This window comes from Caenorhabditis remanei, chromosome III (assembly GCF_010183535.1).
Source record: "Caenorhabditis remanei strain PX506 chromosome III, whole genome shotgun sequence".
NCBI lineage: Eukaryota > Metazoa > Nematoda > Chromadorea > Rhabditida > Rhabditidae > Caenorhabditis > Caenorhabditis remanei.
This window is the reverse complement of record NC_071330.1, coordinates 4299784-4324260: the sequence shown is the minus strand read 5'-3', so window position 1 is coordinate 4324260 and position 24477 is coordinate 4299784. Positions and strand designations below refer to the sequence as shown.

General features: G+C 38.6%; 7 protein-coding genes across 7 annotated transcripts; 4 read left to right on the top strand and 3 right to left on the bottom strand.

The window, feature by feature from the left end:
• Positions 1–759: 759 nt before the first annotated feature.
• On the bottom strand, positions 760–4093 carry GCK72_009036 (uncharacterized protein; the record flags this gene model as incomplete). The annotated part of the gene is made up of 4 exons (XM_003099474.2): positions 760–970; positions 1162–2195; positions 3784–3929; positions 3985–4093. 4 exons carry the CDS (start codon positions 4091–4093, stop codon positions 760–762), a joined length of 1500 nt encoding a protein of 499 aa, XP_003099522.2.
• Positions 4094–6289: 2196 nt separating this feature from the next.
• On the top strand, positions 6290–7284 carry GCK72_009035 (uncharacterized protein; the record flags this gene model as incomplete). Its single annotated transcript, XM_053727179.1, has 2 exons — positions 6290–6444; positions 7146–7284. 2 exons carry the CDS (start codon positions 6290–6292, stop codon positions 7282–7284), a joined length of 294 nt encoding a protein of 97 aa, XP_053586756.1.
• A 173-nt stretch (positions 7285–7457) lies between these two features.
• GCK72_009034 (uncharacterized protein) lies at positions 7458–9941 on the top strand (the record flags this gene model as incomplete). Its single annotated transcript, XM_053727178.1, has 4 exons — positions 7458–7779; positions 9142–9338; positions 9393–9699; positions 9754–9941. The coding sequence occupies 4 exons, from the start codon at positions 7458–7460 to the stop codon at positions 9939–9941; spliced, it is 1014 nt and encodes a 337-aa protein (XP_053586755.1).
• Positions 9942–11410: 1469 nt separating this feature from the next.
• On the top strand, positions 11411–12119 carry GCK72_009033 (uncharacterized protein; the record flags this gene model as incomplete). Its single annotated transcript, XM_053727177.1, has 3 exons — positions 11411–11531; positions 11580–11913; positions 11960–12119. 3 exons carry the CDS (start codon positions 11411–11413, stop codon positions 12117–12119), a joined length of 615 nt encoding a protein of 204 aa, XP_053586754.1.
• Positions 12120–13865: 1746 nt separating this feature from the next.
• On the top strand, positions 13866–17504 carry GCK72_009032 (uncharacterized protein; the record flags this gene model as incomplete). Its single annotated transcript, XM_003099436.2, has 6 exons — positions 13866–14039; positions 14557–14901; positions 15837–16037; positions 16899–17051; positions 17209–17328; positions 17394–17504. The coding sequence occupies 6 exons, from the start codon at positions 13866–13868 to the stop codon at positions 17502–17504; spliced, it is 1104 nt and encodes a 367-aa protein (XP_003099484.2).
• Positions 17505–17806: 302 nt separating this feature from the next.
• GCK72_009031 (uncharacterized protein) lies at positions 17807–18409 on the bottom strand (the record flags this gene model as incomplete). The annotated part of the gene is made up of 1 exon (XM_003099456.2): positions 17807–18409. One exon carries the CDS (start codon positions 18407–18409, stop codon positions 17807–17809), a length of 603 nt encoding a protein of 200 aa, XP_003099504.2.
• A 2091-nt stretch (positions 18410–20500) lies between these two features.
• GCK72_009030 (uncharacterized protein) lies at positions 20501–24394 on the bottom strand (the record flags this gene model as incomplete). The annotated part of the gene is made up of 13 exons (XM_053727176.1): positions 20501–20592; positions 20639–21184; positions 21803–22139; positions 22190–22252; positions 22305–22624; positions 22790–22921; positions 22987–23070; positions 23119–23296; positions 23345–23401; positions 23464–23764; positions 23818–23928; positions 24026–24234; positions 24287–24394. The coding sequence occupies 13 exons, from the start codon at positions 24392–24394 to the stop codon at positions 20501–20503; spliced, it is 2538 nt and encodes an 845-aa protein (XP_053586753.1).
• Between the last annotated feature and the right edge of the window lie 83 nt (positions 24395–24477).

Below are 24477 nucleotides of genomic sequence, written 5' to 3'. Positions count from 1 at the left end.
TAGTAGTCTATAATACCCGGGCTGAAGGATACTTCAGTAGACGCGGGTTTGAATCCTCCCGGGTTAGAAATCTATAAAATTATACTTGAAATTCCTAAAAACAGGACTTTTTAAATGTAGAAATCAAGAAGATTATGATTTAAATACCTAAAAAGAAAACAGGGTACTTTTTTAAATCTAGAAATCAATGAATATTTATTAATATTTTTATCTTTATTGAAACGTTTGTGAAAATCTTTAAAAATTGTTCATATCCTGGAACATGTTTCATAGTTTTTTAAAATTGCGATTTGAATTCACAGAGAGATGATTTTAAGAATTCAAATAGGTTAATTTAAAAAAAAGTAGTTTGTGTTATTCTAAAATTATAAAAAATCCCATTAGAAACACAAATCCCGTCAAAATTTTTGTGCTTTGAAACGAAAAAAATCAATACCAGTTGAAACGGTAATTCTCTAATCTTTGAAATATATTCTGACAATTGTACATTTGTGAAAGTTATTCGATTTCGGGGATGAGCAACAACTTTCAAATTTGGTGTTCCAGTCAAATATGGGAATCACTTACAATTAGCCAAAGTATCAATGCAGAAATTAGGCGCGTTTCTGAAAATCACATCGCAATAAATGACACCGAGTGTTCTAAGTTTGAATGGTTTGACTAAACTTTGACAATCATTACATCAAAATACAAAATCTTTTATTCACTGTTCAAAAAAAAAATGTTCGAAACCAATTCATACAAACATCAAAAATCACTCTAGAAGCAATGCTCAGTGGTGTCCTGAACATTAACATAGATGGCCTTTGTCTGAGTGTGAGCACGAAGAGTATCCACGCAGTTCTCACGTCCGTGACCCGAGTTCTTAAATCCTCCGAATGGAACGTTCACTTCGGTATCATTGTAAGTGTTGATGAAGACTGTTCCAGCTTGGAGACGTGCAGCGACACGATGTCCACGAGCGAGGTTTCTGAAAATAAGTGTTATATGAGTATGATTCAAAAACATTAAAGTTACTAGCACGGCACGCTTCTGACAACCGCGCTCTACCGAAACCAAAGAAGATTGAGTGCGAAATTGAAAGACCCAGAGAAAAAAGACATTTTTCAAGAGAATTTCGGTGGAGCGCAGTTGTAAGAACTGTGCCAAGCTAATACTCACCCAGAGAAAACTCCAGCGGCCAATCCATAGGTAGTGTTATTCGCTCTTGCAACAACCTCTTCCTCGGTGTCGAATGGTAGAATCAACATGACAGCTCCGAAAATCTCCTCTCTAACTGCCTTGGCCTCATCTGTCAATCCAGTGATAATTGCTGGCTCAAAATAGGCTCCGCCCTCCACTCCTTCCGGATGAACACGTACTCCACCTCTCAACACAACACCTCCTTCTTGCTTGGCACTCTCCACATATCCCATGATTCTTTGAAGATGTCCCTCGTTGATGTTGGCTCCGACACGAGTGTCCTCAAGGAGTGGGTCTCCAACCTTCAGCTTCTCGTTGGCTTCTTGGACAATGGCTTCTGTGAATGAAGCGAGAATACCTCGTTGAACGAAGACTCTGGTGGCATTGGTACAGACTTGACCTTGATTCAAGAAGTTGGCCAACATGGCGGCGGCCACTGCGGACTTGACATTGGAATCGTCGAAAATGATGAGCTCAGACTTTCCTCCGAGCTCCAAGGTGACTGGCTTCACGTTCTTTGTGGCGGCTTGACGCTGAACTGCCTCTCCAGATGCCACTGATCCAGTGAAGGACATCTTTGCAACAAGTTGATGCTCACAAAGGGCAATTCCAGCCTCTTGCTCTCCTTGAATCACATTATAGACTCCTTCTGGAACTCCTGCAGCTGTGAGAATCTCTCCGAGCAACACTGGAGACGCTGGTGCGAATGGAGATGGTTTATAGACTACTGAGTTTCCAGCCGCAAGAGCTGGAGCAACTTTCCAGACACAAGTTTGGAAGGGGTAGTTCCATGCTCCAATGCATCCGATGACTCCGTATGGCTCACGACGAGTGTAGGCGATACGTTGGGACGGTCCTCCTGGGAGTTCGAGGGAGTCTCCTTGAAGGACTGCTGTCGCGATTCCACCGAAGAAATCGAAGGTGTCAGCGGAGGAGGCGATGTCGCATCGGGCTTCGTAGATTGGTTTTCCGTTGGTTTTGACTTCCCAGACGGCGATTTCTTCGGCGTGTTCCTGCAAACAGCCATTGATGTGATGATTAGATGCTTATTTTTGAAAATGCGTTTCACTGAAATAATATGAGACGCAGCGAAAGGAAGTTTAGTAGTTTCAGTGATGTTAAATTTTCTAAGCATCAACTACAGTAATTAGTTTTGATTAATGGGTTATCAGCTGGCTGCTTTTCAATATCTTTTCTGGGAACCAAGATATACAAATGTTCATCAACCCGTGCCTTTTGAGGAACCACTCGTTCAAAAAAGTGCTCAATTAGAAAAATGAAGATCTAGACATGAACAGTAATCATACCTTCTTTTGGTATTGTGACATCGATTACAGTATTAGAACGGCACGCTTCTTACAACCACTCTCAAAGAAAATTATGTGTGAAATTGAGAGAGATTTTTAAGGACATTTCGGTGGAGCGGAGTTGTAAGAACTGTGCCCAGTTAATAGCACGTTGTCAAAAAAGTTATGATTGAGAAAGTGTCCCGCCACGGTCTGGCTTCTAACTTAGTACAAATTTGGAAGTTTTTATCCTTCATACTGGAATTACAAAACTTTAGTATTTTCTCCTAATCAAAAAGCAACGCACTCCGAACATATATTGCGCGCACGGCTGCTTGTACAGTTATGTACTTCCGTGAAAACTTCGTTACTGTGGTTTCAAAACACACCAATATCTCAAACTTTTAGAGAAAAATTTCGTGTATTAATAGTGCCGTGATTTGAATCAACTAACAACTAACTAACTAGGGAAGGCCTCCAGGTGACCGTGGAGTTATATGACGTGACCTATATCATCGAAAAGCTGAAATAATGCTGATTCCAAAATATATATTCTGTTTCTGCCCTCGAGGTCTGGTATTCGAGAAAAATAATGACAATGTTTGGAAAAATAGAAAAATAGAAATTTGCGTGTCAAAAAGGGAATACTTTGTCATTTTTCCAAACTTTGACCTAGTTTTTCTCAAACACCAGGCTTCAACGGCTGAAACAGAATATACCGTAAAAACTGTATTAGAGCGACACCTTTAATAGAACGACACCTCTAATAGAACGACAGCAAAATTAAGCTCGAAAAATAGAGCGACAGCCTCTAATAGACCGACACCCTCTAACAGACCGACACCCTCTAATAGACCGACACCCTGTTTTTGGGTATTTTCGTTGTTTTTTCATTAATTTTTCATGTTTTTTCTTCCGATTTCACTTTTATTCGCATAAATCGAACCTGACTGACGTTTAGAACTTCGTTCGAAAAATAGAGCGACAGCCTCTAGTAGAACGACAGCCTCTAATAGAACGACAACAAAAACCTGTTCGAAAAATAGAGCGACATGTCGCTCTAATACAGTTTTTACGGTATGTTTGGAATCAGCGTGATTTCAGCTTTTCGAAGATATTGGTCACGTTCTATAACTCCATGGTCACCTGGAGGCCTTCCCTAGTAAGAAATAAGGAAAAAACAACAGTGATAAATTGCGTTTAACCATAACACATACGCCTTCTTCCAATCATCCTACAAACTACAACTTCCCACCAGAAAACCAGTTCCCCCCCCCCCCAATAACCCCTCTCCATCTATAAAAACACAACATACCCTGATCAAATCGGCAACTTTATGAAGAATCTTTCCTCTATCCAGTGCAGTTGTCTCTCCCCATCCTGGTTGAGCAGCAGACGCCACTTTCACGTACTCATCCACAATTTCGGCGGTGGCTTTTGGGCATTTTGCTACTACTTTTCCTATAAATTTTATATACTTTTTATATAACCTTTTTGTTCTTTATAATTGACCTACCAATACGTGGCTCAATGACATCAAAAGTCTCAGTGGCCTCGACAGTTGTACGTTTTCCGTTAAGGAAATAAAGACCACCGGAGAGGTCGGATGGAGCAGTGAAGACCATTTTGAAAGGGACTCTGAAAATAATTGATACATTTTGATGGGCTGAAAAAGTGTCTAGTTTGAATCAAGTCGAAAATAAAATCAAAATGAAACGTTGAAAATGAAAACGAGGTGCTTCGGAGCAATAGTGTAATGATTGAGTTAGAGGGGTCACTGAGAGAAAAAAAGAGAGATAATATAGAATAGAGAGACGCAGACGGTCGATCGTTGACCGAAGTATCTTATCATCGAAAGGTTTTTTGTGTGTCTCGTTGATTGACACACACAAACACATTTGATGATCTTCGGTAGAGAAGAAGTTGAATTGAAGTGGAAGGAGAGGGAAACACAGGAATTGGAAGAAGAAGAAGAAGAGAACTATCAAGAGTGAAAGGTTTGAAATTGGAAGGGAGAGAGCAATGGGTTCAATTGAAGTGGTGGAATATGTAAAGTTAAGATAAGAAGGGAATAGATAAGATAAGATGGGAAATTGTATTAAAAGTAGGCATATTTTGGAAGTAGGTGTATTGATTGATGTATTTGGCAGATTTTTATAATACTTGAAAATCTTTGATTACTGACACTTCGAAACCAGGATGTTCTGAAACTGGGATGTAATAAACCGGAGCAATGGATGTTAGGAAGAACAGAATGCTCATCTTTGAGTTTTGGCAAAATATGGTTTCATATTAGCATGACACGCTTCTTACAACCGCGCTCTACTGCAATGATAGAAAATTGTGTGCCAAATTGAGAGACACAGAGAAAAAGAGACATTTGCAAGAGCATTTTGGTAGAGCGAAGTTGTAAGAACTGTGTTGAGCTAATAGAACTGTAGAGAAATAGAATAATACTATTTATCTAACTCTGAATTTTGCTGAAACTGAGTTTTTCCGGTCTCAAAATGTCTCGGTTCTAAAATGTGTCCAACACAGAATGCAAAGAGTCAAGAAAGATCTGAAAATGCCGGACGGTACCCTAATATCTTATTTTAAGCGATAAACAAAAAGGAAATCTTAAAAATTTTTTCAGATAAGTTTCCGGAATATAACTTTCATGCAAGTTGATTTTCTTGCAGAAATCAGTTAACCTGAACTCTTTCTACTGCGCTAACGACCACAGATACCAAAACCAAAGTCATCAATGATACCAAAAGTACACGTTATCAGACAACCAGGAACTAATTTCAGTATACGATTGACAAATTGGCAATTCCGTTCCTTTCATGACCTCTACACTTTTTTGTTAGTCTACAGACAATTGTCAATGACTCACAAGGTCTAGGATAGCTGTAATTGTTGAAAGTGTTGAAATCTGGCATTTTTTGTTGAGGATGTTTCTGAACACAAAATGTAAAAACGGTGAAAAAGAACAGAGTTAATTGAATCGCTGAGAATCAATGACTGTGCAAGATAAAAGAGGCAAAAAAATGGTCATGAGAGACCAACAAGAAGGATTCCAGATGGTCCGTACAAGTTCGGTGTGCGTCCTGATATTACAGTGAAAGACGGTCAATATTTACTGTGAGTATTGGACTAGATAAGATAAAAATTGATTCGTGAATGTTCTCACGGACGCATTACACGTATCAAGCATTCGGAAGTTTTTTGAGTTCTCAGGAGTCTGTGAATGGTAATAATAGTCTGATTGAAAAACTTTTGATGATAGGCTAGTGATAAAAAAGCACTTGAAAATTATTTTTGGGGAGCAAAAATTTTAAAAAATTTTCCACCCGGGCCGGCCTGGCCCGGCCCGTCAAATGACAAGTATAGTAAAAGATGACTAAACAAATGAAATAGATTGGAGAAAAAAAACTGAAGTCCCAGATATCCTGAAATTCTTTCCAAAGTTTTCCTGAGGTCTGACGTACTTCCGATTCGACAGCCACTCCCGTAGTTAGATTTTTGCTCTGGTTCACGCTGTTTCAAAACTGCTGATTCGGAATTTCTCTTATGATTTACATCTTCTTAATCATATATGCCCACCGTTAAGATTTTCCTCTCATTTTCGCTCTCATACCCTCAAAAGTGCAATAACATCACTGAACAAGATTGACAAATTGGCAATACCGTACTGTTCTTCAATCTCATTCCCTTCCAGACAATTGTCAAAAAAAGATAGTGAGTCATTCATCTATTCAGCCATTTCTTACTCCATCAGATGACTGAATACTATCACTATAAAAATAGAAGGATACTGTAGGTGACATCGGAAAAACATGAAACTGATACTTTTGTTTTTGCTATTGGTGTTATTGACCGTGGAGTTGGAAGCGGTTGGTGGTAAACGAGAAGCTGTGCCCGCTCCATCGACAGCGAAGGGTCCAAACTTCGGGCATTCGAACTCTGAGTTGTGGAGACCGAGAGGAAGAAGGTAAGGTCGTTAAGCTACTGAAATCTTACTTGAGTTCAATGAGCAGTTTTTTTTTAAATGTTTTGATTTTCTCGGAAAAAGAAAAAAGTCAGCTGTGCGAGGGCAATTCCTTGGTTTGATGAACTTCTGCATATTAGCAGAAAAGTAGGGTTGAGCTCGGTCCAGATCGGTTTAGTTGATTCCGGAAGTGAGTTACAGATTACATAGCTCTAGGAATCTATAGCATAAAAAATAGTTCTGGTGCTTTCGAAACTTGAAACCCTTCATTCTTGACTACGCTCGTCTTCAGGTTTTTAACTACGGGTAACCGCTCAAGATCCCCATGTCAAAATAATATGGTTACAGTATACTTGCAGAAGAATTACAGTTTCCCCTGCTACAGTAGTTTATCACTATACTCCAGGGATATGCACCACAGTGTTCTCACAACTGCGCTCTGTTGAAGCTGAGAAAAATAAAGTGGGGAATTGAGAGACGCAGAGAAATATTGGCATTTCTCAAGGGACTTTCGGTGGGGAGCAGTTGTAAGAACTCTGCTATGCTAATATGTACCTTTTTATAAACGTTGACTTTTACCTAACCCTGGTAAGGTTCCCTAGTAAGATTCCCTAGTAAAATTCGAGCTACCGTAGTTACAGTACCCACTAATTACAACACCCCAATTATCAAAACCATAATTATCACTTCTCCTCCATTTTCAGAAACAAGCGTTGGTACTTCTGGTATCGCCGTTACTATGGTGGCTACTCCCGACGATCCTACTACTATTGGTACCGTAACTACTACAGTAATTACTACAGTAATTATTATTACTCGTATTATTATGGAAAGAAAAAGTGATTTTTGTCGGAAATAAATATTTTTTGTTGGCAGCTGACATTTTTTTAAGATAATTAGTCAGAGGAATCACCTGCTCTGCAGAAAAAAGATATTTTTTATATTATAACATTCGTATTCAAATGTTCTTTCGAATGTTCTAGAATCATTCCAATTATCAGTTTGATTTATTAGCAATGACATGTATATTCAACGGTTCATTTATGGAGTCTGACAGATTCTTGGCCTACGCTTTACATACCCTAACTTCTATCGAAATTCCCCTCCATGTAATCGGTGCCTATTTGATCATTTTCAAGACTCCACGTGCTATGAAAACTGCAAAACACAGTATACTCCAACTACATGTTACGTGCACGATGATGGATTTGATGATTACGAGTTTTTGGATTTTCTACTGGTTGATACCGAGTGCGGGAGGGTTTCCAGTTGGATTGATGACTAATATTGGAATCAATTCAACGGTTCAAGCGTTTATTGCGTTTAATGTTATGTTGGGTGAGTCTTGAAAAGTTGGGATGCTGATAACTTATGAGTTTCAAAATGTATATACACGTGTATAAAGCACAATTGAGATAACGAGATAAAGTTGATCAAAGGGCTCCGTCGCACAACGGTTGACACCAGAGTTGCGCGGAATTCCGACTTCCGATTTCCGGGCTGTTTTTCACTTCCGACTTCCGACTTCCGACTTCCGACTTCCGACTTCCGACTTCCGTTTTTGGATGTTTACTTCCGACTTCCGTCATTCCATAACGGTGGAATTTAGGAAAAGTGAAATTTGCGGAAATACGAGGAAAAATGGTCTAAAAGGACAGAAAATAGGCTTTTCTCCAGAAAAACCCTAATTTTGAACCAATTTTTGCAAATTTTATGACCTTCTCTCTTGGAGTTTTGAATCTTTGCGGAAAAATCTACTTCCGACTTCCGTGGTTATTTCCACTTCCGACTTCCGACTTCCGACTTCCGTTTTCAAAATTTCACTTCCGACTTCCGTTTTAGAAAAAATCACTTCCGCGCAACTATTGGTTGACACGGTGCCAAAAAAAGACTAGGTTGAGTGGCAAATTCAAATTTTACGTTTGTGTGTCGTATCTTTCAATATATGTAAACCGCGACGCGACGCGCAAGCAACGCAACTCACACAAAAAAAAATGCAAATATTTTCGTTACGTTACACCTTGCACTCCTGTGACTGATAAGCTATATGTTTACCAGTGTTGTTAGGAATTCCGACTTCCGACTTCCGGCTTCCGACTTCCGGGTGTTTTTTTCACTTCCAACTTCCGACTTCCGACTTCCGGATAAGAAATTTCACTTCCGACTTCTGACTTCCGGATAAGGAATTTTACTTCCGACTTCTGTCATTACATAACGGTGAAATTTCGGAAAAGTAAATTTCGCAGAAATACATGGAAAAATGGTCTAAAAGGACAGAAAATAGGCTTTTCTTCAGCCAAAAACTAATTTTCCACTAATTTTCGCGAATTTTATGAACTTTTTCTAGGAGTTTTTGAATCTTTGCGAAAAAATCAAATACCGACTTCCGACTTCCGACTTTCGGGTGTTTTTTTTACTTCCGACTTCCGACTTCCGACTTCCGGATAAGAAATTTTACTTCCGACTTCCTGATAAGAAAAATCACTTCCAACTTCCGACTTCCGACTTCCGGATAAGAAAATTTTCACTTCCCAACATCTCTGATGTTTACATGTTCGAATAGTCATATTCTCCTCGTTATTGCTTTCAACATAAAATTGATGTTATTTCATTAGTAAAAATATTTTAATAAAATTTCTTAGTTTTTAATTCTAACTCAAAAACTATGTGCCTTTTACCAATAAAATCCCATGATTCCAGCGGTCGCCCTCACCTATGTCTCATTTTTCGAAAACCGCTACGATGCTCTTGTTATTGGTTACATCGGGAGATCCCAACGAAGAAATTTCTGGAGAGCAGTGTACTTTATTGTGAATATCATTTATGTGGAATCTATTTTGGCATTCGTGTTTTTAAATATGACAACTCAAGAGGAAGGAAGGAGAAATGTAGAATTGGTAAGTACTGCAGGTTCCCTCTAACGGAACCCTAGTGAAAAAAAAACCTTTCAGAAACAGCCATGCATTCCATCGTCTCTCCTCAATAACCCAAACTTCATCAACCTCAACGTAAAGAATGAATACTTACCACATTTCATAGGCTCTATGGTTTTGATCATATTCCTCCAGGGCTTATATTTCGTTTTCTACACAACATACTATTTGTTCAAAGACGTGGCACATGTCTCCAAAACTACACGTATGATGCAACGAAAGTTTTTTCTTTCAATGTTTCTGCAAGCTGTGATACCAGCGCTTTCCATTGCGTTGCCTTTTCATTGCTATTATTATTTGTGGAAAACAAGATATTTCTATCAAAGTGAGAAGATTTCAAGTATTACATATATTTCAGTGGAAATTCTGTTGTTTGCAGCATACAACAACTTGGCAATGATAGCAATGGGTTGCAATGGACTATTCAGTACACTCGTCATGATCCTTGTCCATCATCCCTACCGTAGTGCTGTCCTGGAGATGTGTCGAGTCAGGAAGATTGAATTCCCGAGGTCTGTCGTGGCTACTATGAATCTACGGCCGCTGGTGAAGATTTCGGGTGGATGAACACCATACTTGTCACGGGCCGGGCCGGGCCCGCTTAAAAAATCTTCCGGCCCCTCAAAATATTGAAATTTTTTTTCGTCGTTTTCCCATTGTTTGGTCGTTTACTACTTTATGGCAAACATATTATTGATTAGAAATTATAAAAAGACAACAAGTGAAAACGGAAATTGTCAGAATAATAAAACGAATCAGAACTAGGTTGAAAGACAACGAAAGAAACACGCACAAAAAACGATTAAAATAACAAATTAACCCAGTTATCATGGCAATATTTCTGGGTATTTGTTAACTGTAATTCAAAAATTAATTTCCAAGACTTTCAATTTTATTTTTCAAAAATAATTTTTTGCTCCGGGCCCTGCGGGCCCGTGATTTGACAAGTATGATGAACACGAATTCTATTGATAAAAACATAAACTGTAGAATTATAAAAAATTGCATTAGCTTAAAAAGTACTTCGAAGTTAAAGGCCGTTTATCAATTTGATCAAAGCGCGAAGCTGTGCCCCCTTGGTTGACTTCGATGGGCCGGAACTGTGGATTCAGAGTTGTGGGCCTGAGAGGAAGAAGGTAAAGAGTACGGTAGTAGCCAGGCTACTGTAGCCCAGCATTATTTTTTCTAGTTCAAGAATAAGTCACATGTTTTCTGATTTTCTAAGATTTTTTCTCAGCTGCAAGAGGGAGACACCTCTGGTTCCATTATACTAAAAACTACCGGAACTACTACAGCAATTATTATTACATTATTATGGAAAGAAAGAAAAAGTGATTTCCCTTTCGTTTCTCAGAAATAATTTTTTTTGTTAGCAGCTGACATTTTGTTGACAGGAGATGTAAGAGGAATCCCCTGCTCTGCAAAAAGTGGTATTTTTTATCCATCTCGACTCCATCTCGACTCGGAAGGGATCCTTCCCAAAGGCCTAGTCAGACGCGACGCGCACGCAACGCATCAGAATATCGAGTGTCGCTTATTGATTCAGTTCAACATTATTACTGTGCTCATTTCACCTCATAGTCCGGACTTATTTCGAATATGGCTGTACCGCCCAATACAAAACCAATCCCCATTTTGAATCTACCTTTTATTCCTTTGAATTATATCATTCAACATTTCTACCCATTGACTGTGTAAGTTTCATAATAAACTGTCCGTTTAGAAAATGATATTTTTTCAGACTCGATTTATCACTACTTTCGAAAAAATGTCGGCATATCATAAAATCGACAAACCTTGTGAAATACGACATGGGTTTAAGTTTCCAACCCGATCAATATCTCATAAGATTTCAGCAAGAAGATACTCTCTTATACTTTTTCTCTATAGATATTCTGAGTAAGAGAAACAAGTATCTTCGCCGAAAAAGAAATAGAAAAATGAGTCCATTCTCAAAAAATGGAAACGAGGTTTCCATCAGATTTGCGAAATTTTGGGTTAATTACGTTTGTGATTTATTCCGAACAAAAATCAATATGCTATTTTTGAATTCGAACGCATCAATCGAACAGATGTCGGCAGTTGCCGAATGGACGAAATCGCTTTTTTCTGAATGCTGGTTCTGTCATATCGCTGGTGATGACGCAAATAGTGAAAGTATCACAAGATTTTTTAAGATTGCGAATTTCCCCATTCGTTTTCTAGCATTTGAGCTTAATCACGAATATGAAATCGCTCCAATTGATTGTGGCGTTTTGAATGCGCAAGAAGTTTTGATCTACAGTAAACCCACAAAATACCCCGTCAATTGGTTTACACTCGAGCAGACAATGAGATCAAACTGGACTAAATTGATGTTTGGGGCTTGCACTTTCGATGCAAGCGATTTGAATCAATTCATAAAAGGATGGCTGAATGGAAATAATTCCAAAATGGAGGTATTCAGAGCAGTTGTAAAACCCTACATTCGCGACTTAGTTCTCGATGGAATTGAGTATGAGGAGAGGGACATTACGGAGAGGAGACGTCCCTATAACACGTGAGTTTTCAGGATATTAGATTTTAATGATGTGACTTTTTTACAGTTCATTTTTTAATAACGCATTCAACTCCTACTTCATAGGAGGGTACTATATTCGGAGGAATGATGGTACTGTAGCTTCAATCCAAGAAGATTTTAAGTATTTGGGGCCACAAATCATGATCATTTTCACGTTTGTTGTGTGGCCACAGGATTCTTCATAAATTGTTCAATTTCATTATCATTTGTGTAAAATTTTGAATTAAATTTCTTGATCTTTTTTGATGATTCATCGCTGATCATTTCATTGTTTTTTTTCTCCCAATTCCCATTCTCATGAAATGTGAAACATAAAATGCGAGACACTTAATGTGAGACGTCCTAGAACTGTGTCCAAGAGATTAATATAACTTTTCAGAAAATGAATCTTTTTGCTAATCAATTGTAATTTTTTATTATGAGTATTCGGTTTACTTTGACAAAAAAGTTAGAGTATGATACGTGATTGGAACACTGAGATACAGTACTGGCCATAAAGAATGCAACACTTGCAGTTTTAAGTTGAAAATAGTCAACTTTGTGACTGTGAGACTGTCTTCCTGATAGTCCCACAATATTGATTGTTTATGGAGTGTATAGATCACAAATAGAGCTTTATTTTTGTAGTTGACAACTTCTTTGTACGGGCACGCCCAAAGAAGTTATAGACAGTCAAAGTAGTTGCTCGCAATTGTTGCCCTTTTTCAGAGCTAAAAGGATGGATTTTTGAGCTTTTTACATTGACTGCCTATAACTTCTTAGGATGTTCCCGTACAAAAAAGTTGTAAAATACAAAAATGAAGCTCTACTTGTGATCTGTATAGTCCAGAAGCAATCGATAATCTGGTATCATCAGAGAGGCCGTATTACACTCACAAAGTTGACCGTTTTCAACTAAAAACTGCAAATGTCGCATTCTTTATGGCCAGTACTGTACACGTTCTGAAACAATCAATATTTCAGATGAGGAAAAATTAAAAGGGGGCAAACATTCTATTTCAGGTTTGAAAAAGAAGGAATGATCAAGAAAATAGTCAAAAAACAACAAAAAGAATATTAAACTATATTTTTGTAACTGAAAACTTTTTCATAGCTCCGCCCACTTTTGAGATATGCGCCTTTAAAACTAGCTGTTTCAACAAGATCGTAATCATTTTCGACTACATTGAATAGTCGTCATGACCCTTCATTCCTACCGTAGTGCTGTCGTGGAGATTTGTCCAGTGAGAAAGATAGACTCCCGGAGATCTGTGGTGACTACTTTGAATCAACTGCAGCTGGTGAATATTTTGGGTGGATGAACACGAATTATGTTGATAAAAACTATAATATTATCGCTTCCCAAACACACACCAGGTGGTGTGAAATTTCAATCTAATTTGTTCAAAATTTCGAAGTGGTGTTGCAGTTACAAAATGCCTTATAGAGCATAGCAGGCCTCCGGCATCAATGACGATAATCCAGGTTGGCGCTAATTTGGTTTGACTATTGGAATCCGGTGCTAGTTTTGAAGAGACCAAATTGCGTATTTTTGAGCATGGCTGGTTTGAAAAGAAGCGTTAACAGTATAAAAGCATTGTTTTCGGCTACGAGATCATTTTGAAAAAAAAATAGATGCGCTTTTACCGATAATAGTTGGCCCAATACATTTTGTAGCTGAAATACTAAAAATCTGAAAATCTGAAATTCTGAAGTATCGAGAAAAAACGTGAACTACAATTCCCTTTTCTCCCGGTTCTTTTCCCCGTCTTCATAAAATATTTCTCCCTACAACTTTTCATTTTCAATATCATCCGGAGCCTCTCGCTTCCATTTCATTCATTAGCTTCAAGTGAAGTGGTAAGTCTGATGGAGCGAAGTTACAAAAAGATTCATATTTATGTAAGTTTTGCAGAATGAAAAAACTCCCTAACATTAATAATACACAACCAATGTCCGTTCCGAAAACGCCAAAAAGTGGTGAGAAGGAAGAGAAGACTGGTGATAAGGAGAAGGATAAGAAAGCGGAGCAAGCAAAAGCTCTAAAGAAAACTCAGGATCAGGATATGCCACGTTTCGAAAAGGGAGGCGAGACTGAGATAAAGACGGTGAAAGATTCGTATGAGGTGTGTACATGAGTCTGATAGATTACAGTACCGTACAGTAAGATATCTAGTTTGGCCTCAGTTGAAAATGACCAACTTTGAGAGGGTGTTACGGTATCACTGATTGACACACAAAGAAAATTATGTATAAACCATACATATCTAAAGTAGTCCTCCATTTTTGTAGTTGACAACTTTTTTCTACGGAAACTCCCTAGAGAGTTATGATCATTTTAAGGGAAGGCTCAAAAATCGCACTATTTATTTTTCACTGAAATTGGTCGATTTGTGGGAGAATTTACTTTTTCGATATGTTACTTGCTATGGAGTGTCCGTGTAAGAAAGGTGTCAACTACAAAAATGAAGCTCTACCTTTGTTCTATATGATCCATTAAAAATTTTAGTTGGTGGGACAATCAGTGATACCGTAACTCCTCAACGGAAAAATGCCAAATTGTTTATCTTACTGCACTGTACTGTAGATTTCTTTATTGTCAGTAGAGCAAATTGTTTCATGAATGAACTTTAATACTCACAGATCATTGCTGAACTCGGCAGAGGATCATTCGGTGCAGTGTTCTCTGTAATCCGGCAGTCTGATCAACATGTGTTCGCTTTGAAATGTGAATCCGTCCATATGAAACGAGCAATGCTCCCAAACGAAGCAACCGCACTCATCGCTTTGAACATGCTCAAATCTCCGCATTTCGTAGAAATGATTGATCGGGGAACTGTTGAAAACCGATTCCTTTTCGTTGTCATGAAATGTGTTGGAAGAAATTTATGGGATATTCGAATGGGTCTAGACGATAAGAGATACACGTTGACGACGATATTGAGGATCGCCGAGCAGACGTTGGCAGCGTTGAGAGATTTGCATAGGGTGAGCGTTGGCAAGGCTGTCAAAAAGGCAGTGGGGCGATTTTATATCTCAGTTCCCAGCCATGGAAAATTTTCGGTTCTTCAGGCTGCCTTGTAGAGGACCAAAAGATTAGTCGATGTGCAAAAATTCAGCACATTTGGTTGATCCGCGGCCTCGACGGCCCTAAAAGCCGTGGGCCGCGGCCGGCCGTGCGACAGCCTTGAGCGTTGGGAATAGCTGAAAATGTGAGGGTTCTGGAGATGTATTAGATTTTTCTACAGAATCTATGTGAATCAGTTTATAATATATTTTTGGAGGCAAAAATTTTGAAATTGTATGAAAACTGCAAGTATTTCAAGGACCAGACAAGGACAAAAATCTGTTTTTGAGTACAAAAATAGGAAAAACTCATGAAAAATCGAAAAACCACTATACTTGTTACTTTATTTTTGAAAATTTCAGCAAAAATTACCAACATTTTTTTGGATAGTTTTTTTGGAAAGTTTTGACAAATTTTTTTTTTCGAAAAACGACTGAAAAAAACTGAAAAAATTTATTATTCAGATTCGATGCTTCATACAATTATATGCTAAAAATTGCTCTAAACACCACAATTTCCGTTCTCCTTGCTCAAAAAGAACTTTGGTGGAAGAGTTTTCTCACGCGGCCGTTTACTCCTCTCGGACAAGATTTTTCTTATTTCCAATTCCTCCTCTTTTTTTCGGTATGGGTTGAAAAAAAACATGCAAATTTATTGGAAAAAAAAGGAAACGAGGAATTGAACAGAAATCTTGTCCGAGAGGACTACACGGCCGCGCTGAAAAACTCTTCCACCTAGGCTCTTTTGTGTCCGTTCTAGAGCGAATTTTAGCTTATGCTCTAACAATAAAAGTTTTTTTTAGAATTGTCTGAAGTATAGGAATCAGAAACAAAAATACTTCAGTCCTCCTTTTCAGGTCGGTTACCTGCATCGTGACATCAAACCTCCAAATTTCGCCGTCGGAAGAGATGGAGAAGACGACTATCACACTATCTATATATTGGATTTCGGACTCTGTCGAAGGATTGCGACGAAGGGAAAAGATTTGAGAATACCAAGAGTGGAGTGCGCATTTCGTGGAACTACCAGATATGCATCATTGGCTGCACATAACGGAGTGAGTGTCCGGGATTGGATCTGAATGGAATTTATATATCTGAAAATCTGAGGATTCAGAATATTCTTTCCATCCTCACGACTCCAGCTATCGATTCATACCAATTACAGTACTGCTCAAAAGGATATCAACTTCGGCTCTTTTTTTATTTCGGTATCAGCTGGCTGTCCGGTAAACTAAATTTTGTATGGAATGGACAGAGCAAAAGTAGCACATCATTTTTGTAGTTGACCGTTTTTTTGTGGGAACACTACCGTGAAAGTTACAGGTAATCAAAGCAAGCTCTCCCTGAAACCGACTGATTTCAGTGCATCAGAGTTGCGCGGAATTCCGACTTCCGGGTATTTTTTCACTTCCGACTTCCGTTTTGAAAATTTTACTTCCGACTTCCGGATTTGGAGTTTCACTTCCGACTTCCGTCATTTCATAAGAGTGGTTAGGAAAAGTAAATTTCTCAGAAATACAAGGAAAAATGGTCTAAAAGGACAGAAAATAGGCCGGGTATTTTTTCACTTCCGACTTCCGACTTCCGTTTTGAATATTTTACTTCCGACTTCCGACTTCCGTTTTTGAAAAAATCACTTCCGCGCAACTCTGCAGTGCATATTAGCGAAATTTTGGAGCTTACCACTTTGACTATTTGTAACTTTCACGATTGTGTCTCTACAAAAAAATACAGTCAACCACAAAACTTATGTGATATTTTTGCTCTGTCTAATCCATATAAAATTTAGTTTATCAGACAATCAAGTGACACCGATATACAGTATCAAACTTGCTCATTTTCCACAGAAAACATCCAAAGTTTATAGCTTTTTGAGCGGTACTGTACTTTCAACAACACATTCTCCAAATTTCCAGAAAGAGCAATCCCGCAAAGACGACCTGGAATCTTGGTGGTACATGATCACCGAAATGATCAATCACGATATTCCATGGAAGCAACTACGAGATCGCGATGAAGTGGCAAAAGTCAAAAATCGGTTACGGGAAGATGAGGAATTTATGAAAAAAGTGAGCAAAAAAACTGCACTCTACCAAAATGCCGTTGGAAAATGTCTCTTTTTCTCTGAGTCTCTCAATTTCGTACACTATTTTCTTCGGTTTCGGTAGAGCGCGGTTGTAAGATGCGTGTCGTGCTAAGAATTGTCTTCAATTTCAATATTTCCAGCTGTTCAACCAACGCTGCTACCCAGAAATGAAGACAATCCTTACATATTTCGATCAGTTGGAATATAAAAGTATTCCGGATTACGATTACGTTTTCAATTATATCAGATCTTGTGCTATTGTGAGTTGTTTTTTTGAGAAACTTTTTGAGAAACATTTTGTTTTAATTTTCCTTGTTTTTTTCAGGGTAACAAATGTAATTTGAATGCTCCGCCCGACTGGGATCCCAATGCCAAGGAGTATCGAGGACCGGTCTACAAGCTTGGTGAACCATATATTGTGAAAGCTTTGGAGTAATTGATTGATATAAAATAATTTTTGCTTTTCTCCTTTTTGATCATAAGAAATATTATTGTTACAACATTTTAGTTTATGTGAAAAAAATAAGGGATTTTCAAAAAAAAATCGCGGGCTGAAACGCAAGTGCGGCAGGGAATTGTGGGCGGAGCTTAAACTGCAAGCGGCGCGGTTGAGATTCCATATGAGCTCTGGGAAATTGTGTCAATATTATTGATTTTTGTAGAATTACGTGACGAAAATCGATATATGTTTGAAATTGTTCATTGAAAAATAGAAACACAAAAAAAAGATTTAACTTTTCAGTTGGCAGCAGCAGCATCAGATGGTCCAGCCTCTCCAGCAGCCGCCGCAGCAGCTTTTTCAGCTTCCTTAGCCTTCTTCTTCTCAGCAGCCGCCTTCTCCGCAGCCTCATCTTCCTCATCAGTTGGAATTGCGAAGATAGCACGAAGCTCTTCCGGTGACTTTCCCTTAGCCATAAGAGCAACCTTCTTGCAAGCGTAGTTCAAGAGTTGCTTAATGTCAAGATAGTTAGCAGCCAGAATCAAGTGAAAGAGCTCGTCATTATCGATTTTGAGAAACTCTTCATCCCATTCCGGGATAGTCACATTCTTTGGGACACTCTCATCGTCCACTGGGATCGGCTCTCCTTTGTGCTTCTCACACCAGTCCCTAACTTTGACGAGTGTGGGTTCCTTGATGTTGTCCATTGGGATAACCTCAGTTGATTCCCCCTCTTCTGCGTTGTATTGAAGATTCGAGACGAGATCGTTGAGAGTTTTCGATTGTTTGATGGCTTCAGACGAGATTTTCACTTCTTTATCATCACATGATCCCAATTTGAAGTAGTAGATTGGTTCCGCCTCAGCTACTGGAGCCACATCGACTGGAGCTTGTTCAGCCATGTTGGTATTGAGTACGATTTCTGGAATGAGAGAAAGGAAATGAGAAATTTTTGGATGTAAAGGAGCAAAACGTAAAGAATCAATGAAATACGGAGAAGGAAAAGAGAAAGGAGACAAATGAATGGAAACTGATGGAGAGTCTACTGCCCAACCATCTCCTTATATACTTTTTCCTTCCCAGGGACCGTACGCAGGGATGCGTTCGTTGCGAGACCCGTCATGTACCTTTAAACGCAGGAAATGATTTGGATGGTCACTGGAAAGAATAAACATTTGATGACGGGTCTCGCAACGAACGCATCCCTGCGTACGGTCCCTGGGAAGGAAAAAGTATATAAGGAGATGGTTGGGCAGTAGACTCTCCATCAGTTTCCATTCATTTGTCTCCTTTCTCTTTTCCTTCTCCGTATTTCATTGATTCTTTACGTTTTGCTCCTTTACATCCAAAAATTTCTCATTTCCTTTCTCTCATTCCAGAAATCGTACTCAATACCAACATGGCTGAACAAGCTCCAGTCGATGTGGCTCCAGTAGCTGAGGCGGAACCAATCTACTACTTCAAATTGGGATCATGTGATGATAAGGAAGTGAAAATCTCGTCTGAAGCCATCAAACAATCGAAAACTCTCAACGATCTTGTCTCCAATCTTCAATACAACGCAGAAGAGGGGGAGTCTACGGAGGTTATCCCCATGGACAACATCAAGGAACCCACACTCGTCAAAGTTAGGGACTGGTGTGAGAAACACAAAGGAGAGCCAATCCCAGTGGACGATGAGAGTATCCCAAAGAATGTGACTATCCCGGAATGGGATGAAGAGTTTCTCAAAATCGATAATGACGAGCTCTTTCACTTGATTCTGGCTGCTAACTATCTTGACATTAAGCAACTCTTGAACTACGCTTGCAAGAAGGTTGCTCTTATGGCTAAGGGAAAGTCACCGGAAGAGCTTCGTGCTATCTTCGCAATTCCAACTGATGAGGAAGATGAGGCTGCGGAGAAGGCGGCTGCTGAGAAGAAGAAGGCCAAAGAGGCTGAAAAAGCTGCTGCGGCTGCTGCTGGAGAGGCTGGAACATCTGATGCTACTGCTGCCAACTGAATAGCTAAATTTTTTTTTTCTTTTTGTGTTTGAAATTCTTCTATTTGTTAATTTTTTATTTTACAATGAACAATTTCAAACATATATCGATTTTCGTCTAGTCTACGCAATTCTGAAAAATTCAATAATATTGATACGATTTCCCAGAGCTCATATTCTCATGCTCGGATATGTGGAAAGGACGGAGCCGCGAAAAAACTGTGCCGCGGTTGCAAAAAATTAACATGAGAAATATTTTTGCAACTGCCGCATAGTTTTTTCGCGACTCCGCCCCTTTCTTCCCGATTTTTGGGATATCTCAACGACCTGATACTAGATTAGTCAGGGGGCTTTCCGGCAAGTTCTATTCACTTTCACATTCCCATCGTTGAATTTCCACGTTTCCCATAACTTCTTCCCTGCTGATCAAAAAGCTGAATGATCTGAACAAATAGTGGTCAATTAAGAAGAAATCACAAAAAAACAGAAACAAGAAATTTACATTTGAAAGGGTTGCAGTAAAAAAACAGAAATAAAACATTACTATGAAATGGGCATATGTGAGAATTTGTCCGTTATATCAAGTAGAGAAAAATGATTAACAGAAAAAAAGTGATAATGAAACAGAAAATCGATGATAAATATTACTCGAAAGTTATTATAAAAAAGGGGACTTCTATGAAACAAAACTATGAAATTGATACACGATGGTAGTTGGGATATGTAGAACTTCGAGTAGAGCACATGAGTAGGGTTCATTGTTGTATGCATCCTTGGTATTCGTTGAAACCTGGTAAGAAGAGTATTGAATGGAGGCGTGGCCGATTATAGAAGTCAACTATTAGCTCGGCATAGTTCTAACAACTGCGCTCCACCGAAATCCCCTTGAAAAATGCCTCTTTTTCTCTGAATCTCTCAATTTCGCACACAATTTTCTTCGGTTTCGGTAGAGCGCGGTTGTAAGAAACGTGCAGTGCTAATATTTAGATAGTAAACTTTAGAAAATTACTTACTAACCGAGCTGCGAGCTATCCATTCCATGGAATCTTCTCGGCGCCTCATCATCACTGCTGTCGCCGAGAGTGATGATGTCAAGATCTTGGGCTGGAAAAATTCAAGCTTACTTAATCAGTATTTCAAATTTATCAACCTTTCCGGGAATCATTCAACTTAGTCGATTTGACAGAAGACGTCACATTGTTATTCATTTCGTCCTCATCGTCGTCCGAAAGTGTGATGTAATTCGGCGGAATGGTAGCGACTGGAATGTTCACTAGAAATTCTGGGTAGTACGTTGGATTTTCATGAGACGTCGTGGACGGTCCTTCTTCTTGATATTCTTCACCATCTATCGAATTCTCGCAATCAATAAATTCAACATCCGATCGTTTCAGTGGTGGAAGGAAGTTATGAGTCTCGGTGACAGCTTCTTGTAAGTGATTTTTTGAAGAGGTCGTTGGAGTGGATTCTTTTCGCTTCATCATTTGAGAACTTCTTTTTTCTGGAACGCTCTTCTCTGCACAGTTTCCAGAATCACTCTCCCAATCGAATTGTTGAATCTTTACTAGCCGATCTCCTCGTTTATTCAAATAATCCGGTCGGAAATCACGAGCAGATGCATATACAGGTCCGAACTGTTCTGTTCTATAATCTTCGCGGGACCATGTAGATCGGTCTGCTGGGGGCGGGACGTAATCTGGAATTAAAAGATGTGGTTGAGTTCAGATCGCTACAGTACCACTCAAAAGGTTATCATCTTTGTCTATTTTCAGTGGAAATTAACCAACTTTGACAGTGCATTTCTGTGTCACCTAATTGTTCGATAAACTCCGTGGGTTGGAGAGAGCAAAAATAGCACATAATTTTGGTAGTTGACCATTTTTCTGTAGGGACACTATATCGAAAGTTACAGGTCGTCAAAGTAATTTCTCCATGTAATCGACTAATTTCAGTTCATATTAGCGAAAACTACAAAAAGTAATGTGATATTTGCTCTGCCCCACCCATACAAAACTGAGTTTATCATTATTTTTTGTAGTTTTCGCTAATATGAACTGAAATTAGTCGATTACATGGAGATAATTACTTTGGCGACCTGTAACTTTCGAGATAGTGTCCCTACAGAAAAATGGTCAACAACAAAAATGATGTGATATTTTTGCTTTGTCCAACCCATACAAAACTGAGTTTATCGAACAATCAGGTGACACCGAAATACACTATCAAAGTTTGTCAATTTCCACTGAAAACATCCAAAGTTGATAACCTTTTGGAGCGGTGCAGTATTAAAGAGATACATGTTCAGTTCACAAACCATCATTAGGGTATCGAAATCCACATTCAACCGCTCTTTTGATAAAATACTTTTTCTGGAAGTCGACAGTCTCGAAGCAGTCACCATCAGGACAGATTTCCTCCTTTTTACGATCTTTTTGAGAGACTTCATTTGTTGGCGGACCAGGAGCTTCTCGAACCTTTCGAAGTGGTCGCCCAGTATTTGAGTAACGAGTTTTATTGGATTCAGAAGTAGATCGAAAAGCGAGGGAGGACTTGGATGACGCGAAATTCTTCTTGATTGGTGAAGACATATCTGAATCCTCACTGTCGGACTGTTGTCTTTTCGGACGCCTCGAATTGGTTCTCTTCCGTTTCTGGAAATCATTTATTGTTCAAAAAATAGTTGTTTAAAATATACATTTACCGATCTATGAACAGCTTTTTTGTCGATTTTTTCACTCTTCTCATCGCTGCTGTTATAGTATTTCTGGAAAAATAGTCATTATTAGAATTTTCAGCTCGAATCCAATCAAATTTACCTCTGGCTTTCCTGTCCTTTTCGCCATTCTTCCCGACAACGAAACTTTCTTCCAAATATTTGTCTCGTCCAGCAGAAACATTCTGATCTCTTCAAACTTGCTTCGATCCAGCTTCTTCACATTTCTCATGATCTCATTCACTTTCTTATTTGCCATTTTTTCAGCATCGCTGAGTGCCGAGCAAAAATGATTCGAGTTCGAATTGAAGCTGAAACAGAATGCACAAAAGACGTCACTTGGTTCTCGTGTTAATGGTAAATTGACGGTTTGTGCATCGTTGAAGCATTGACTGATCTGAATGAAGGCATCGTGCATCTCTTCTGAAAAAAGCATACATTTTTTGTGTAAAAATTCAAAAAGTGGCAAAAAACGTTAAAAATCAAGCTGAAAATCAATATTTTTAAATAATACACATTCAAATTAAGTTTTTCAGCGCCTTCAAACAGAAATGTGCGATCTGAACTGAATTTTCTTCAATTACTCACTGTTGGAAGGTTTTCGCACAACTTGCTGAACATGTTTCGGCACAAATTTGCGTTTTTCTCCAATCGAAATCGGCCTCACGTCAGATTCATCACTCGACGAGCATGCGATACTTCTTCGCTTCAAAGGATTTTCTGAAATTCGAAAAATTATTCAAAACTGAAAAAGCTGGCTGAAAATTTTCAGTGAAAAATCCAACCACGTGGATATCGATTCGTTTTCTTTGTTTTCTCTGGCTGCCGGTAGCTCATACTGCTATCCGATTCATCCGAATATGGATCCACTGAAAAAATCACAAAATTTCATTAGAATTGCTTTAGAAAACACGTACACCTTCGAGTTCTTTGTGCATTCTTCTTCTGCACTTTGTTTTCCCGATAAACCTCGTTTGAATCTTCGTGAGATGACGTTGAAGAAGAAAGCGCTCCAAAATAATCATTGGATTTCGGCAGAACATCGTTCCGGTTACTCTTAGAAATATGTGAATCGCTTTCGGGAAGAACTGGGGTCTGAAAGGAAACAATTGTTAATTTTCTCAGATTTTTATGAAAAAACACCGTTTTTGACGAAGAAGTTGCAACTTTGCTAGCAGATGGCGGTGTTGAACCGGAGCTCTGAAATAATTATATATATTTTTATTATTATAAGACTTTTCAGATATATTCTTCAAGCTCACCTCTTCTGCATTCGAGTATCTCCAACAGCTTGGTTTGTACATTTTTTCATCGTCGCCAACCCACGAAAAACACAAATCCATCTTCTTTCGTGTCTTCGGACTCCAAACTCCACGTCCCAAATTCCAAACGAACTTTTTGACGAGAGTTAGACTAGTCATATGATTCAGAATAGATAGAAGGCATCCATCACAGTATTTTGATAGTAACACGACGATTATGAAATTCTGGAATTGCGAGAACACTTTTGATCCCATTTGAACGACTTGTTGCACAGAATGTTCGCGTGATTCGTGATTTTCGCTGGAAATAATGAGAAAATTTTGTTATTTTTACTGGAAAATGGCAAAACTCACTCATGATTCTTCAATATTGAATCCAAAACGAACCACTGTTGTTCTGGTCCGTAACGATTCGAGAGCGCTCCATCAACAAATTCGAATGGGTTGAGCACGGACGGATCATCGCTGAAAATAGAAAATTTTGGGAATTCTCTCAATATTTTGGTTTAAAATCTCCCGAAAAAGAGAGTTTTGACAATTTTCTACAAAACTGAAAACCTACAATAATTTATGGATACTCTCCATTTTATCCGTCAATTTTTCATTGAAAACTTTGGAATTCCAGTAAACAATGTTTGTAGCCTTAATTGGAATATCATTCAGATATTGGAGAAGCACAAGATTCGGAAAGTCGTCTCTTTTCTTCAAATTCGCTGATTTTTGCACTTTGGCGAGAATAGTGATGAGGTGGTGCCCACACTGTGAAGAATCCTGCAAAAATGACAGATTTTCATTTAAAAATATAGATTGTAAATCTACAAACCGAATCAGCAGCTCCGGGATTCAAAACAATGAAAATATCACGATCACAATCGTTTTTATTTTCAATGTTTTGCTTCACTCTCCGATATATTCTCTGCAGTTGATCCATTGTTATATTTGATTTTTTACCCTGTAATATTAATTTTAAGTTGTAAATTGACTTTTTCAGAGAAGAAATTGATAAAATGCGGA